The sequence below is a fragment of the Tinamus guttatus genome, unplaced genomic scaffold (genome assembly GCF_059628265.1).
Source record: "Tinamus guttatus ecotype Peru unplaced genomic scaffold, ASM5962826v1 Tinamus_guttatus_pri_ptg000060l, whole genome shotgun sequence".
NCBI classification, from domain to species: domain Eukaryota; kingdom Metazoa; phylum Chordata; class Aves; order Tinamiformes; family Tinamidae; genus Tinamus; species Tinamus guttatus.
Window position 1 is genome coordinate 1,435,360 of NW_028288594.1, and position 16,786 is coordinate 1,452,145.

Consider the following 16,786-nt stretch of genomic DNA (forward strand, 5'->3'; position numbering starts at 1 on the left):
GTAAACCAGTTAGATATAGTGACTGAGATTGTTGCCACAATAATGACATTGCTATAAGTTTTCTTTCTATAACATCCTAAGTATCTATGGATTAATAAATTTATAGCAAAAATGTTCTTCCGGCTGAAACACAATATATCAGTCTCCAGGGAAGAAGACAGCAAAGGAAGGGAAAATGGTCAGATAGGAAAAGGGGAAAGTATTTCCCTTCCCTTCTCATGAAAATATTTTTAGTTTATCAAAACTATTATTATTTTTAGCTTATCAAAACTATTTAGTTTATCAAACTATTTAGTTTTATTTGTTTTTCAAAGAAATATGAAGAAAAGTCACCCTCACTGACTTTAGATAAATAACTGGTGTGGCTATTGGGAGCTTAACTAGACAGAAAGTGTTGCACATGACTCAAAATACAGCTGCTAGCTAAACTGGCCAGTTTCTTTTGGCAATGGCTACCAAACACTTCAGCCACCTCTTGCAAGAAACAATCTGCTTTCCTTTGAAGTTCTCCCCACTCCCCTCCTTGCTGTGGTTGGGGGTAACTCATGACACAACTCACAGGAGTTAGAGACTTCAGACACACTCTCTACAGGACTAGTAGATTCCACAAGGAGAAATAAATTTTCATTCTTTCTCCAGCTGAATCTGGGAGAGATCAGGATCACCAGAGAGAGGGCAGAAGGCAAGCACTAAAGTTGCCCTGGATGGGCATGTAAGTAAGAGAGCACCGTCTGCGGCATATTGCACTGTACCTGAAACCAATTTTGCCCTCTGTGATTTTAACGCTCCTCCAAAACTCTAGGCTAATGACTTCATTGTGATGTGTTCAGCTTCTGCCTGAATTTGAGGTGGGAAGGAGCAGTGGTTGAAGCATTCAGGCCTCAGCAGGCCTTTGTGCCAGAGATGCTGCCTGCTGAGGTCTTGAAGAGCAGCAAAAGGACCCATGACCCACTGTCCTACTCTCCCTTCTCAATACTATGGGGAAGCACCAACTGCCTCACAAGCCCTATCAGGATAACACTGTAAAAGTTTAGTTTATGATCCAAACAGTGACACTTGCAGAGAACAAGACACAGGCAGCAGGGAAAAACTGCCATTTTCTACAGAAAAGACTGCAAGCTCTAAGACACTATTCAGTCAAAATGCCCATTTTTCTAGCTTTTCCCCCATTTCGAATGGCATTTCTCACAGTACAATCAGCTAGAATGTCAGCAAACAACCACTGCCCTGCATTCAAGCAGTTCCCCTTGAAGTGGTTTGAAAGCTTCGCAGAAAACACAGCAAGGCCAATCTTATTGGCGCATAACTTGCTCTTCATTCAAAACACAATGATTTTGATGACATTTCTAAAAGAGGGAATAAAAAAGTGAGTGGCTGTATGACACCTATGAAGTGCTTCTCTAACAGCTTTTTTGATTAAAATCTTATAGGAGATTTTAACTGCAACTGCCCAGGCTAGCATGCCAAACACAATCTTGACATTTCCATACTCTGATTTGAGCTGTGTAAATGCAGCAGAGTGTTTAGTAGGTAGCCTTATTTTGTTCAGACCTATGTCCCATTTTAGAAGGTAAATATCTTAGGCGAGTACCTTTGTAATGGCTGTGAAAACTTTTTCCAGAATAGCATTGGGCTGAGCTTTCTGTGGTCCATTGGCTTGGACTTTAAGGCCTAAGGCACATGGTTTAGCAATGAACCTAGAAGAAAAAGAAGGGTGAAAAATAAAGAAAATGATAAAATTCTTCAGTTATTTACTTCATTATCAATCAGTGACATCCAGTAAATGTGCAAACACTGTACCCCTGCCAACAAAAACAATAATTAGCCTAACAGTCCAAAAGCAAGCTCATACAGGCAATTACGTCATAGGCTAAGTAACATTACTTTGAAGGATGAAAGGAACTCCACAGAGCACATGAAACGGAGGATCTCCTTTTATGTTGTGCAAAAGAGCACGTAACAAAAGCATGAGGAATGCCTCCTAGAAAGCACCATCTAATGCAATGAGTAGGGCATCTTGCAAATTTGAGAAGCATAAAATAAATCTCTTCCAAATAAAGTGTCTTTCATAAATCAGTTTCCAGAGCTGTTGCTCCCTTAAGAATTCATTCACACCCTGGAAATTCTATCTTTAACTACTGAAGCTGCCTATTCAATATAGTTTTGTAAACACCCATATACCTCAAATGATGCTGAGCCATACCTCAAAAACTTAACTTGTGAAATACTTTCCTCCTAAAGTACAGATCTGACATCGATCCAAACACCAATCAATAATTTCAGCCAATTTATAAAAGTCTGATATATTTTAGAGATGAATTATATCGCTTCCACACAAAGGCATCCCTTCTTATTCTACAAATAAACTATTGGTAATTTAGAGTCTAGCTCTCTGATTTCTATAAGAGCTACCAGACCTATGAAGGAAGCACATTCACATGGCACAGCAATAACCCACGGTATGTTGATAGCACAGAAGTGTTAGCGTCTTTGCCATAGCAAGCCATGCACACTTGTTCACAAGTCCATGAACCGTGTGCTTCAAAACTGAGTTTTGTATTGAACTCAGCAAGACTAGAAAACAACAGGGAAGAGATTCCAAGAGGAACATACCAGTATATTCCTTATCTGTGCTAACAAAATGCAACTACTTTAAACAACTTCATTGTGAAAAAATACACAGCAAAATTTGATTTAGACTAATTCAAGACACTGCCCAAATAATTGTTTCATAATCACATGTGTGCTAATTCTTTAGGTTTGGGTATAGTAGGTATAGCTTTTTTTTTTTTTTCTTTTTTCAATTCTATTTCAGGTGTGCTGAAAATAATCAAATACATAGTTACAGTTGAAAAGAAACCAGAGTAAAATAAGCTTGCACCAACTTCTAACAGGTGACAGTGGCAGCCGTAGTAACCAGAGTGAGAACTGGATCTCATCACCTTTTAAAAAGCAAAGATTCCCAAGTTCCTAAACCTTTGAACTAAATAGTTCTTGATTTCACTTCCAAGACTGTAATTTTCTAGGACTGCATTCACCATAGCAACAGGAACAACAACCTACGTAGTTAAGTAGCTCAGTGTTCATCCACATGAGTATGACAACAAGCTCTTAAAAATTATAGAATTCTTATCCATACTCAAGCATCTCTTGAAACACTTTTTTGAGCTAAAATTGCTCTGTTACATTTAATACAGCATAGCCCTTAAAAAGGCACAAGGCTTACACTCTATTACAATGGTCACAGCAATATTGTTTGCTAAAGTGACCTGCTACCAGATCGTGACACACCCTTTAGCAGGTTTGCAACTTTATAGAACAAGCATCCTGTAAAGATAAATAATTAATTAAGCCAGAAAAAAAAAATCTACATTTAGAATATGCTATTTACATTTGCACTCACATGGTGCTTTCATGAGCATTTTTTTTCCAAGGGAACATTCTTATACACAGCTGTAACATTCCTATCTGAGAGCCAGTCCCAAATCTTGAAGTCATTTGGTAGCTTGTCTGGCAGGAGGGAAGTCACATATCTGAAGATAGCTGTAGCATGATCAGTGCCCTTGCTATGCGATCCCTGTACCTCATAAGATACAATATTATATTTCTGTAAAAGCTTGGTCCCAGCCTGCTGGGGCCGCAGATTCTCCCCACGCTGCTGCCAGCGCAGCAGTGAGCACACCGCGTTGGGACCTGGGGCTCTCACTGCTGAGGCTGCTTTGCTGCTTGTTAAGGAGAGCTTGTTAAAGCGTGAGCTTTATATATGTGTGCAAGAGGGAAACACACAATTTGCATACTAACTACACTTAAAACTTTGTATATTACTTCAGGTATAAGGGATATATATATAAAAAAAACTTATACAAAATTGAGTTTTTCATTTAATATAAATAAACAAAATGAGTGATAAAAATATTCTCTAGCTGTCACAGAGACAGATGGAGTTCACTGGCACAGTCAAAGCACATGTAGAGTTTTATCTCAGAACTGCACTTTTTAGTTCGGGTCTAAGGACCTGTAAGACAACTGTAGCCAAGAGAAAAGGGACTAAGAATTTCAGAATCTACATTCATGTCTTGACCTAAAAAAAAAAAAAATGAAAACAAACAATGAAATCTTCATTCTTTACCATTAAATAGGTTCATCTAATTTCCTGAAAAAAGAAAAGCTTAAGACAAACAGTAAAGAGATTATCAATCAGCGTTCAGGCTAATTTTACAAAGCCCTTCAAACAAACACCTATAAATAGAGATAAGATAAAGGAGTGCTGCAGGTAGAATTAAATAAATAAAAAATGAAAGACAACTCCATCACCTTCATGCCTTCACACAGGAATCCAAGCTCAGCCTTTGCTATCAACAACAGCATGATAAAATATTCACTAAATACAAATGAAGATAAAAGTTTAGACTGACTTTTCTAGTCACTTGTGAAGTCAGCACCCTTTGAAGTAAAATCCAACTCCACGTGCGTGTATGTGTGTGTGTGTGTGTGCATGTACGTGCATGCGTCAAAGCCATCTTCCAACTTCTTCTACTGAGAAAAGGAATGAGATAGCTTTGAAATAACAGCACTCCAAGAGCGAGGGAATTCTCCAAACACACTGATTTAAAAGAAAGTACACACTACCTGAAAAAACAAAACGAAAAATATATATATTCAATTTGTAAAAGTCAAAAACTGAAAGCCAAAAACATGAAAAAAGTCACAGCTAGTGAAATTTTGGGTGTGAGTCCAACCAGCTTCCTGCCAAGCTGACTTTCATTTAAGTCTAAGCAAACAAGCTGGGAGGTACATTCTGAAAAGGACATATTATCTTGTTAAAGAACAGCCTGGATAAATACATGCGAATAGATAAACATGGTATTTGTCCTGAGTTTAAAAAGAAGAAAGAATCCCAATACTGATGTTACACACAATCTAAACTTCAATTTTGTATATTCTAAATAGCAATATAAATCTTTCTGCTGTTGCTGCTTATGTAAATAAGCTTTTAAAATGCCACAAATATTGACATAATTCTCATCAACAATAATTTTAATAGATTCATAAATGAAGCAAAAGAGAATTCATGCTTGATATCATACAAACAATAAGTTCTTTGCCAAACACTGTATTTTGTAAAAGCACAACTCATTTCTTCCAATTTACTAACACCGTGTGGTACTAGATTCCACAGATTCCTCAAACGACACTCATGCTCAATACCTGTACAAGCTTGGAGTGTTTTGCCAAACTTTGTGTTTCTTAAAACATTTTTTCCATTTTTACAAACTGCGATATTCAATTCCCTAAAGAGTTAAACAAACAACAAATGGATACCACACTTCATGCAGGTTTTTAAGAAAGGGAGCCAGAACAGGTGAACTGAGAAACTTTTTTTTTGCCCTCAGAACAGGCAGAACAAATACAATTCTGCTGTAGACTTTCAGGACTTTTCTAGTGTGAAAGAATGACAACTTAGTACTCTGCTGTCCCAATACAGTCTACAATAAAAGCTATAGAACTCATCTCCTATTAGTTTTACAAAAGGATAAGGACATAATTATACAGAGAGTACAAGAGAATCTAAATATGATTATATTTTTGCTGTAGATGAAAAATGTTGTTTCAAACCTCTGTACTAGTGTGAAAGAATGACAACTTAGTACTCTGCTGTCCCAATACAGTCTACAATAAAAGCTATAGAACTCATCTCCTATTAGTTTTACAAAAGGATAAGGACATAATTATACAGAGAGTACAAGAGAATCTAAATATGATTATATTTTTGCTGTAGATGAAAAATGTTGTTTCAAACCTCTGTACTTAAATGTAGAATAAATCACCACTGCAAGGGGGGGCAACAGAAAATAGTCTTGTTAGACTCCAAACACAGGAATCACTGACAACAAAATAAGCTTTTTTATTTGATTTATATACTTCCATCAAATGATAAAGTTGTCTTTCTATTGACATGCAGTATGTTTTGAATGTTACAGCATGTCGAGAAACCTTCTGAAAGCTGTTCAATTTGTAATTTTAACCTTTCAAAATAACTATGTAGTGACAAATGACCAGTATCACAACCTTCAGCTATTTCCTAGGGGTTGTAGGAAAAGATTGAGTAATTTTCAGTTTTGCAGGAACCCCCTTCGTGTTTCTCTTAAGCTATTAAAGCAATGACTTTTTCTTCTTTTTCTGTCTAGGTGTAACAAATTAAGGACTAACAGTATCTGAAAAATGTTATTCCTAACTACGAAACAGGTCTCTGAGGTATTTCAGGCACAGAAAGCATGCTTTTCCCCCTCACTTACAATTTTACTTTTAGTAGTTAGTTTTTACCACCAACTTCCGTGTGGAAGCAAACTTGCAAGTTTTCATCAGTACCAATGAGAAAAAAACTAAGCTAGTGCACTCCACATTTGTTCTGTCTGTTTGTCGTCCATAACTTGAACTGTTACCTTTTATCTTTTGTTTTCATTAGTGATAGGTCATATTATGGGCCAAGAGCAGGATTAATGGCCTCTCATTACAGACCAAATCTTAAACAGTCCCTCATCTGACAAGCTATCCAAATTCCTGGCAAGGTACCTCAGTCTACCACACAGCATCTGGACAAAATCACTCCGAGGCTGCTCCTACATGATCCACGTGAACAGCGTCAAGCTTTCACAAGGCCATTAGGCAGAACTTGGTTACAGAGTCTCCATGAACACCAAGGAAACACGCTTTTGCTTTAGCTTTTTCCCCCCAGAAAAATCATAGTTAGTTCACCACGAGTACATGAGGAGAGTTTGCATTTCCCCGTTCTGTGCTGAGGTGCACCTAAGCAGAGAAATTAAGGGAAATTAAGGAACACATTCAACCATCACTATGAACCTAATAAGAGATTTCACTTGGATGAAGGTGTTGCCTAGCACATAAAAGATTGCTGATGTTGCTTGGATCAGCCACTTGTGCACTTTTCCTTATGGTATTCACAATATATTTATGCAAAGACAGCATTTCTGTCAAATCTCATTGCTTCCTGTTGGCATATTTCTAAATATCAGAGAAGGCAATCACAAAGACCTAAAGTTTTTTCTAGAGATACCCAATTCTGCTTTGAAAAGTCATACTCTGCTTTTGAAAGACTGATACAGAACAGATCTGCCCACCTAAATACAGATTATTCCAGAGATTTATGATTGAGACTACCTAATCTGTTAGAACATTGCCTGTTGTTTTGAAAGGATGTAAGGGTGAGAGAGAGTGAAATAGGCTTGTTTCTTAGTGGACATTAAATAGAGTACTATGACAACAGAAATAAAAATTACTAAATTATTTTTATGTTATTTTTGTGTAGCAAACCTTTTGCTTTATTAATAATAAAAAGCAGAAAGTCTTAGCAGTTCTAGCACAAACTCAGCAGGTAGGTAGGCTAGTGACTTCTGCCTACTTACGGTCAGTAGACTTACCCCAGCACTGATATTGGCTTTATATTTCTCAACATCTTGACCTATGGAAGGAAGACCAGGTTACAAAGTCTGAAGCACAGGCGTGAACTCTAGCTCAATTAACGTGATTAACAACCATGTTAGATCAGAGAAGCCAGGTTTGCCAAATGCGTTGGAAAATGAGTCACAACTTGTAATGAAACCTTCCAAAACGAGAACATGCCTGCAGAGAGCAGCACTCCAGCGCACAGGCCTGTCCGTGTACCAAAGTCTTCGCTACTCAATGTTATCCTGATAACCACTCCCCAGCCCAGTGTATGGCAGAGCTCGGCCAACCCTGTCAGAGAGGAGCTATTCCAAAATGACCTCCAAAAAACATATATGCATATGCCTTCTCTCTGAGAGAAAGGATGCTAGCTACTCTTTCTGCTCATAAGTGTCAGAGATGCATTACCCATATCATTATCTACCCATCATTATCCCGGCTCTTCCATCAAATTATACAGACTAAGCACAATACTGTGAAACCCATGTACATGCTATTAAAAAAAATAAAAGCTTAGTACTTCGCAGGGAAATTCAGTTTACTGAGTGAGATTTCATCTTTCTTTATCTCAGATTATTAGAATGTACTTACACTTGCCTGTGGGGAAAAGAATAGGAAGACTAAGGAGCCTTATTTATTTTATTTCAAGGTGTTAAAATCTTTACATTAATATTTTGACCTGACAAATTTTCCCAACAGGTAAACACAGGTTTGATCTTGGCATTCCTATAAGGTATTATAACTTGTCTGAAAAAAACTGTTTAAACAAAATGAAAAACTTCATCACAAATGTCCTGCTACATTTAGGAAGCTATTTAAGATATTTCATAACCAATGGCATTATTAATCCTTCATGATGAAAAACAAACCCCATCTCCAATTGGCAATGGAAAATATATCCATTATTTTACTTGGGTTGCAAGGCAGTACTGCTGATAGCAGCACAGAGTGACCATAAGGGCCAGTGGAAGTAAATGCTAGGAAATGAAATATGGTCATCAAAAACCAGGAAGCAGCCTGGCACTTCCCCGAGTGCAGACATTTGCTGAGATCCAACACGGACAGAATCCTGGACAGGGATGCAAATCAGGTAACTCAGTGTGCCAGGAGAGAGAGAGCAAGACCAGCCATCCCAACACTAGGAATCTAGAAAGATCATTTCAGCCTCTCCAAATCTTTAGGGTTATATATCTCTGCCAATGAGCTTGTTACTTTATACTTGAAGGACAGTTCAAAAATATAGTCAGATGAAGAATCTCTGGAAACATTTTTCCAGTTTTTGTTTATTCAAGAGTGGACTTTGCCTTTCTGCAGTAGTCACCCTCACTAACCCCAGTTTTGCAGTGCTGGCCACAAAGGCAGTTTTAGGAAGGTCTCATTCATCAATGCTGCTGTATAAACTTAGTGCCCTGTAAGCTTACTTAAATTCATCCCCAAAGGTATGCAGATAAAACTCTCACTTACATTAAGTGGAATTCTGCACAAATGGCAAAGGCAAGAGTATTCTCTTCAACTCAAAGATGGATACAAAAGGGAGACTAAATAACAGCTCCACCTCATTAACATTGCAGAAGGACTGCTGACACATATACAAATTAGTTGGATAAAACTGCGCCATCCCTACTTCCAAGAGGAATGCACCATCTTCTAAAAGGCTTTGGGAATTTTTCAGTTTGAAAAGCAAAGCACCTATAAATTTAGAACACTGTGCTAGCAAAACAGCATTCAGTATTACGCATTTTTCATATTTGGATGCTATATAAGTGAAGAATGATTTTATTCAGGTCCCTCTTACAGAAGCAGATCTCTACAACCAGATTTTCTTAGGGGCAACAAGGGATCCAAGGGTTTCAGTCCAAGAGCACTTTCACAGGGAATATTAAACTTTATTCAACAGTCTTGGTGAAAGGTAGTTGCAATAAACAAAATAATAATAGAGAACTTAATAGGTGCATTTCAGCTTGCAGGCCTACTGGTTAGTGCACCATTAATATAAAGACAAAGGTAACCACATAATTCAATAGCAGTATTACAAAATATTTAGTCTTACAGTGTCCTTCAAGGATCCTGGGGTGGTTTAAGCAACAGCATGACTGAAATGACTGACCCATACTGTTCTATTAGTGAAAGTTTCTTCTTTTGCAGGTGTATTTCTTACATTCAAACTTTTTTTTTACTCCTTCCCTTACAACCCTTGTGCTGAGATTTTGCTGCAATCCCAAAACCCACGACCAAAAAGGCACCTTTGGTTGGAGTTGTGTTTGCATGCCAGACACTGCTGATCAGTGCCCAGCTCCACCCAATGCACCCACACACATATGAACCCTTTTGCCTCACTAATCCCGCAGTGGGGCAAAATGCCTGTTAAATCCCTTCTCTCATGAGCGCAGGAAAAATCTATCGCAAGATACAGATTAATTCATGGCTTAACAGATGGGGTATGACCCAAGCGGTCACCAATGCTGGAATACTCCAGCACAGCCACTATAGGCAAAACATTTTTGCCCTGACCAGCTAATAAGTTACTATAGAAATGGATCACAAACTTAGCCCAACAGATTGCAAACAGAAGTCACCTTGGCCAATGTTTTCCACAGCTTTTAAATATATATATATATATATTCATACAGAAAGTTATATGCATTTCAGCTTCTCTTAAAACTTAGAGACCAAAGAACTGAATGGTGAAAGAACGGCCTCCATACTTACAACAGAATTTTCTCCAGAATAGCAACAAGAAGTGTACAAATGTAGAGAAAGGTCACAAACAAATACTTCTGCAGCCAGCTGTCTAATGCTTTCTTTCTTTGTAATGTCTAAAAATAAGGAGTTTAGTCACTCTGTAACTTTCCAAGCAGATTAGACAGAGGAGGAAGGGAAGGGGAGATGCATTCCAGGCCCACACAGCTCTTTAAAACAGCGTATCCTGTATGCAGAGCTTTGCTGGCATTACTGAGGCTGCCAAAGGTAGGGATGCTGCGGCAACAGAGCTTTCAATCCCGCCTCGTTTACCTGTAGTAGATTTAGGGCATAAAAGTTAGGGTCAGTGGTAATATCTAGGTCTCCAAAACTCTAGACCACTGCTTAGAGCAGAGAGGAAAGCACTCTCCAAGCTTCTAACCACTTATGAGTTGGGGATTTTCTAGCCAAAAAAGAGCCAGCTAGAAAGCATCTATATGTGAAAAGACACACAGCCAAAACGGAATTAAGTGATGGGCAGAGGAAAGGGCAAGCAGAATGCACTGAGAGAAAGGGAAGGATTTAATTTTTAACTCGCAGTGTGTCATCTTGGCACAACGACTCCGTTTGAAGATGCACGAGCCCTGCCCTATTGCTTTAGCTTGCAGATTGGTCATGCTTTCAACATGGGAGCAAGGAAAGTCTCTGTGAGCAACACACTAAAAGTCTGGGTGAAGCAGAGCAAGGTCAGCCTTCACCAGCCCCCGCATATAAACATGCCCTCAAGGCAGCTCCCAACAAGCAAAAAGAAGCATTTCCAAATTATCATTTGGAAATGACTCAAATGGGGTCACAACAAGTAAAAGTCCAAAGTAAAAACCTAAATAATCATATCAATAAAAAAAACCTAAACTCTGCCCCCTAGAAGGGCAATGCTGCCACTTCACAGTACTCTGTAATAGTTCCTAGCCTGGTCATTAGATGATAGCTCACCATATCCAGCTCTCTCATTCTAGTTTATTTTTCTTACTGCAGTCTACTTACTACTCATTAGCAGGAGAGAAAAATAACAAAAGGATGAAGTTAAAGACTTCTAGTGAACATTCATTTCAACAGTAATCTGCACCTCCAATACCCTTCCAAAGGACTGCAGCAAGTTCTGGAAAATCACCTGACTATTCTGCAATATCCTTTTGGAGAACATTAAAGAGAGGGAGGCTGAATTGTTCAGCAGGAACAGGAACTCATTAAGCAACATCAGGTTTCATGATTTTTTTTTTTTTTGAAAGCAGAGCAGATTGAATATAAAGCATCTTCTATGAAAGGATAAAAATATTTAAGTCCTCTGTGCCTTATGCATGACGGCTTATTCATGATGGAAGAACCAGTTAAATCATCATGCAAGCAAGTGGGATCTTTACAGGCCACATGGTATAAGTTAGAAGAGCACATAGAGCCAAACGCAGCCTGCCGGCACAGTCTGGCTGGCTCAAAGGCCTCTGTTTTGCTTTCTTTCCATGGGTTCTGCAAGGAGCCCCTGAGCCACCTTGTGCTCCATGACCAGCAGTGCCCCACATTCCTGTCCCGCAGTAGACATGTACAGTTGCATTTCAGCAAACGATACCCACTTGCCTGCGTGATTCATAGGCATGCTCTATTCTGGAACATTTTTATCAGGCAGTCTGGAAGGAACAAAACTTAAGGTCTCCAGAGAAGAGCACACACCATGAAGTCTTTAAATGACTGCATGCTTCCTTGCTCTTCTCTTCGGAGTTTGCCTGGCTCTTCTATCATGAGCGGTCTAGCACAGCGAAGAAGGAGAATTAAACAAGTACCTCACTCTTCCTGACAAACCGAGGTCTCTGGTACAAACCCCATTTTCTTCCTAAATCAAGAGATATGATGTGTTTCAGGAACTTGTCCACTTTGAGAAGAAAGTTCGCACTACGTCTCCCTGGTGAAGACTGGTCCCTTTGAAATGGGAAGAGGTCAGGCAGGCCTCACAGTAGGGTGGTTACATTTCTGTGAGTACCAGAAACCCAGTAGTTGATTTGATTTAGAGGTTGCACTTTTATTCCAAAAGTTCAGTCACAAAATCATCAGTCCTTTTGAAGCATCTTCAAGATGAACCGATTTTTCTCTTGGTGTGCGAGTGTTAGGCACACAAAATTGTCAAAAAGGCTCAAACTGAAACCAGAAGAAGTTAAAATAAAACCTGCATAGTTACTTCCACCCAATCATATATTAAGAACAAACAAAAACAGTTTAGCTACTGCATGCACACAAGCTTCAGCATATTGCCTGGCTACTCAATAACAAGAATTACAGCCTTACTTCTTTTCAAACACTTTATACAGAATTAGAGCAAACAGTATTCCTAACTGCTATAGAAACTGGCTCCTCGTCTTATTTCTGACCTAGTTTCAAAAGGTACAGATGCTTCGAGAGTCAGAAAAATCTTTTTCTGAAGAAGCATACAGCCAAACTAAATAAATATTATTTTGACTTTTTTCCTTACACTGAGAGAGAAGATAAAGACAATCCCAAATTCACAATCGGAGTTTTAAGATCAATTCCATTAGACCAGGAGAGGGCAGACTTATACTGAGCCGTCGTGGCTTCCTCAAAACACTAACCACCACAGGCTGCCCTAGCACCAGTACTTTCCTCACCTGCCCCAGCCTTCATTGGTCCTTCCCACTGTGCCACCTGCAATGCAGCCACAGCAGGGCTAAAACAGAGAACTCTCCCAGGCCACTCTCCAGAGAAAACAGAGAGTTTGGGTGACCAGTGACCTGATCCAATTAAACCCCGTGGCCACAGAAGTGCTAAGCTGATACAGAGCAGTCCCAGGAGCTCAACCTGCAGATAAGAACTCTGAGCCTTCGCAGGAATGGGTCCTATCCTGCCTCGAAACTCTGATTTAAATATGACATAAGGTCATTCTCACCTTCTTGAGGAGTTATTCTGGAATAGGTACTTCAACAAATGATGTGTAAAAATACATATATGAATGCTCACAATCTGAAATATTTCTGGAACAGCTATTCTCAAAAAACAGCTTGAACCGTCCCTTTTACAATTCATTTGCAGCATAATTTCCAGCTTACGTTGATCATAAAATACCAACCAGATTGATTAAAATATTCAAAAGTCAAGAAAAAAAATGAAAAAAAAAGGGCAGGGGGGAGGGAAGAAAAGAGACAGAGAGAGAGAGAGAAGGAGAGGCCTTCCGGTATTGATTTGTAGAAAGTGTTTGAGGTGCCCCTTCCTGACTGTGACCTTAGCAGGGTACTCTTGAGAAGCAACCTAGAAATGCCGCTGCTGCTCTACAGCCCCAAGTCCAGAGCCCCCAGAGCTCTAAATGCTCTTTCTGAGCTTCGGCTCCCATTAGTTCTTGGGCGAAGGTGCCACCAAAAACTCCATCCAAACAAAGGATATGTAGCAATGTTTGAAATTCTGAACCTTACTTTTCAGTCCTCCATTTTGAGGCTTACTCCAGAAAGCAAAACCCCAAAATCACAGGCAAACATTCAGCAATTCTACACAAAACGTTCACAACACAGCTGACAGCCACCGCATTGTACTCGTGAGATAAACAATCAGTGAACAAACAAAGCAGTGCAAGAACAAATCCTATTAACAAATAATAGGATTTGCTTGTGGATCACCAAAATGCCACTTTCGAAATTATTCCCTTGACTGTTGTAGCCAGGAACACCAGATAGGAAGCCTTGTGACACAATCAAGAGCTATACACAAGGCTACCAGCCATATTCTGGAGCCAACTACCTGAAAGCAACAGCGAATTTGAGGGGAAGCAACACTGCTGCGTATGTCAAACAAAAGAAGAGAAATGTAACCAGGGTATCTGCGGTATTTATAGGTCCAAAGTGTAAATGGCTACAAGTAAGACTGTTTTGTTTAGCACAACACATCAGAAAAAGAAATCATGTTTTTTTTTTTTTTTTTTTTCCCCTCAGCAACTTACCCTGTCACTCTTCAAACAATCTCACAAGGGACACATGACACTGAATACGATTACTTGTTAGCATTACTACATTACCACCCACCTGTATCAGCAGAGAAATAAAAAAGGGTTTGGGCAAGTGGGTATTTTTGGGAGCCTGGCACTTTGTGACACTGTTGCTATTAGATGCCACAAATGTGAGGCTGATATAAAAATGCAAGAGCTGCCTATTTTTCTTTTCAGAGTCTGAAAACAAAGAGGAAACAATTTCTCACCACTGACAACCAGGTACAAGCATTTACTGCCTTGGTAAGTCACAAAATACTGCTCAGATAATATTTAAAGCCTCCTTGTATATCCGTTTTGTTTAAACACACCACATTACATGCTGCTTGGGACAAAATCAGCTTCTTCCTCATGGCATCACCCCATTACAAAGGAACTGTTTCCTGGTCTTACTTGGTTTCATATCTTCTATTTCTATAGAAACTAATAATCAAAGCACAGAAACTCTCATGATTTATAATCACACCACTAGAGAAGGTTTTTAGGCAGAAATTAAAAATAACGCTGGTCAAGTCATTCTTCTTAGTCAAAAAAAAAACAGTAAGAATCACTGCAGAACAGATTTTGAAGACTTACACATAAATCCTGTTAGTTCAAGCTACAAAGGGCATTTACAGCACACCATACGCACTTGGCCAGTGCACTGGTAGGACACTTGCACTTCCATGTTCTCCTCAAAAATATTTATCATGGACATTGGTTAAATATCTATACAATGCTTTAACCATGCACAGATTTCTAATCACTGGCAGAACTTTATCATTACCAGATTTATATAGAAACATAGGGTTTCTACTCATAGGGAAATTACATGACATCTATCCTGGACACACACAGCTCTAGACTATAGCTCAGCATAACATCTTAGAGCTAGAATGGAAGTGTGAGATCAGCAGACATAATGCTTCATATTCATCAAGATATTTAGAGCCGTTTCTGTGATTAAGCATCTCCTTTCAGCTCCCTGACTGCTGACAGTCTCTTTCCTGATGTGTATGTCAGTGATCATCCTTTTGAGGTGCGTTACTGACACAGCCTGCCTCTCAGCCTGAATACTGTCTCCATGCCTGCAGCCGGGAACACAAGAATAGCAAGTCTGAGGCATATCCAACACTACAGTTTAATCACAAGTTTTATTTTAGAAGAGCAAATGGTGACAAAGTTACTCCATTGCAAGATCAGCTTTTACGTACAGGAATAACTTCTTAGCCTCGGAGAGAAGCACTCACAAAAACAAGCTGGAGGTGGAAGAATGGCCCAGGAAAGCTGTTACACCAGCAACAGCTGCACGGCAACAGGCAGGAGCTCTCCCATTTAAGGCCTAAGGCAGGCAAGTACTGTTGACAGACATATGTGGGCCAGCTGAAGAGATGACCAGCCTCTGAGGAACTCCTTATACCCAACCTTCCCTGGCCAGGGCAGAACATCTGCTCATCCCCTATGGCTGTATCCTCCTCTTGCAGCTGTGAGCTTGTTTCAACTCTCCATCAAGTCTAGAGTTTCTAGCTGACAAGAATTAACACAGGAGCCAGAGCCATAAAAAAGCAGTGCTCATGAAATGGGGAGAAACTGCAGAAGCAGCAAGAAACAGTGCTGCAGCTCCATTGCCTCAGTCACAGGGAAAGAGAGACTCAGAACAGGTCGAATGAAAAATCCAGGCTGTAACCAGTGAGCACAGGTCAGTGTCATTTCCTGGTTTGGATATGGTTCTCCTGGAAGTGAGAAGGTTTCAAGAACCAGGTGCTTCAAGAGCAAGTGAAACACTAGTGAGTGAGTGACAGAGCCCTGCTACTCAGGGAATCCTCAGCATGATCAAATGTTAAAAGGCAAACATATAAACATGCACAGCGTCACCAAAACATGCACAGCAGCACAAACCATCCCCCTCAGGTGCACAGTGCAAGCAGAGCTTGCGGAGGGTCAAAGCGCTCGTCACAGGCCTGCGTGGAACTGCCACGCTGCCAACAAGGGGCTGCTTGCTGCTGCGCTGCTACTACTAATCCCCTTACCCTCCATTGCCACAGAAGAAACAAAAGAAACAAACAGCTAAGCAGAGGCCTCTAGCATTTGATATGATTAGAAATAATAAGGCAAAAAGATGAGTTTAGAGAGGTTATCAAAAAAAAGAGCATATGTTCTTCACACACCCTGTAATGCTGCAAATGAGGTGAAAAGACAAGTGTTTCAAGTGTCACACAGCAAGCAAAGACACAGGTAGGGCAATTATTGCGGGGCGGGGGGGCAGGAGAACAGCAGAAACCCCCCAACATTCTGGCAGAAATAGAAGCCTCCTCCAGCTTCCTCATCATACCTGGCAAATTTCCGTTATCCTACATTATAATGACAAGATTTTACACTTTGAACAAGCTTGAACATTAAAGCTTGAACATTTTAAAAAAAGCAATTATTCATGCAGGGATCTCACGCACACACTCATGCTCTTCTGAAGAGACAGATTTATAACTGAATCTCTCTGCAGAGCCACGCAGATTGAAAAAACTAGGTCAAACCTTTTGCTAACCAATCTCACTGTATTCCTCCCCATGCCTCCTCCCCTTTAGTTTTCAACAATTATTGAAGAAATCAAATAGTAAGAATGCAACAGAT

At 39.7% G+C, this 16,786-nt stretch overlaps 1 protein-coding gene across 2 annotated transcripts in view; it reads right to left on the reverse strand.

Annotated features, from left to right (window-relative positions):
- Positions 1-16,786, reverse strand: part of CERS6 (ceramide synthase 6) — a 109,419-nt gene that overhangs the window by 74,624 nt on the left and 18,009 nt on the right. For both annotated transcript variants that reach the window (XM_088519454.1, XM_088519453.1), the window contains exon 2: positions 1,592-1,697. In XM_088519454.1, the coding sequence (XP_088375580.1) occupies positions 1,592-1,697 (106 nt within the window). The remainder of the gene's footprint in view (positions 1-1,591; positions 1,698-16,786) is intronic.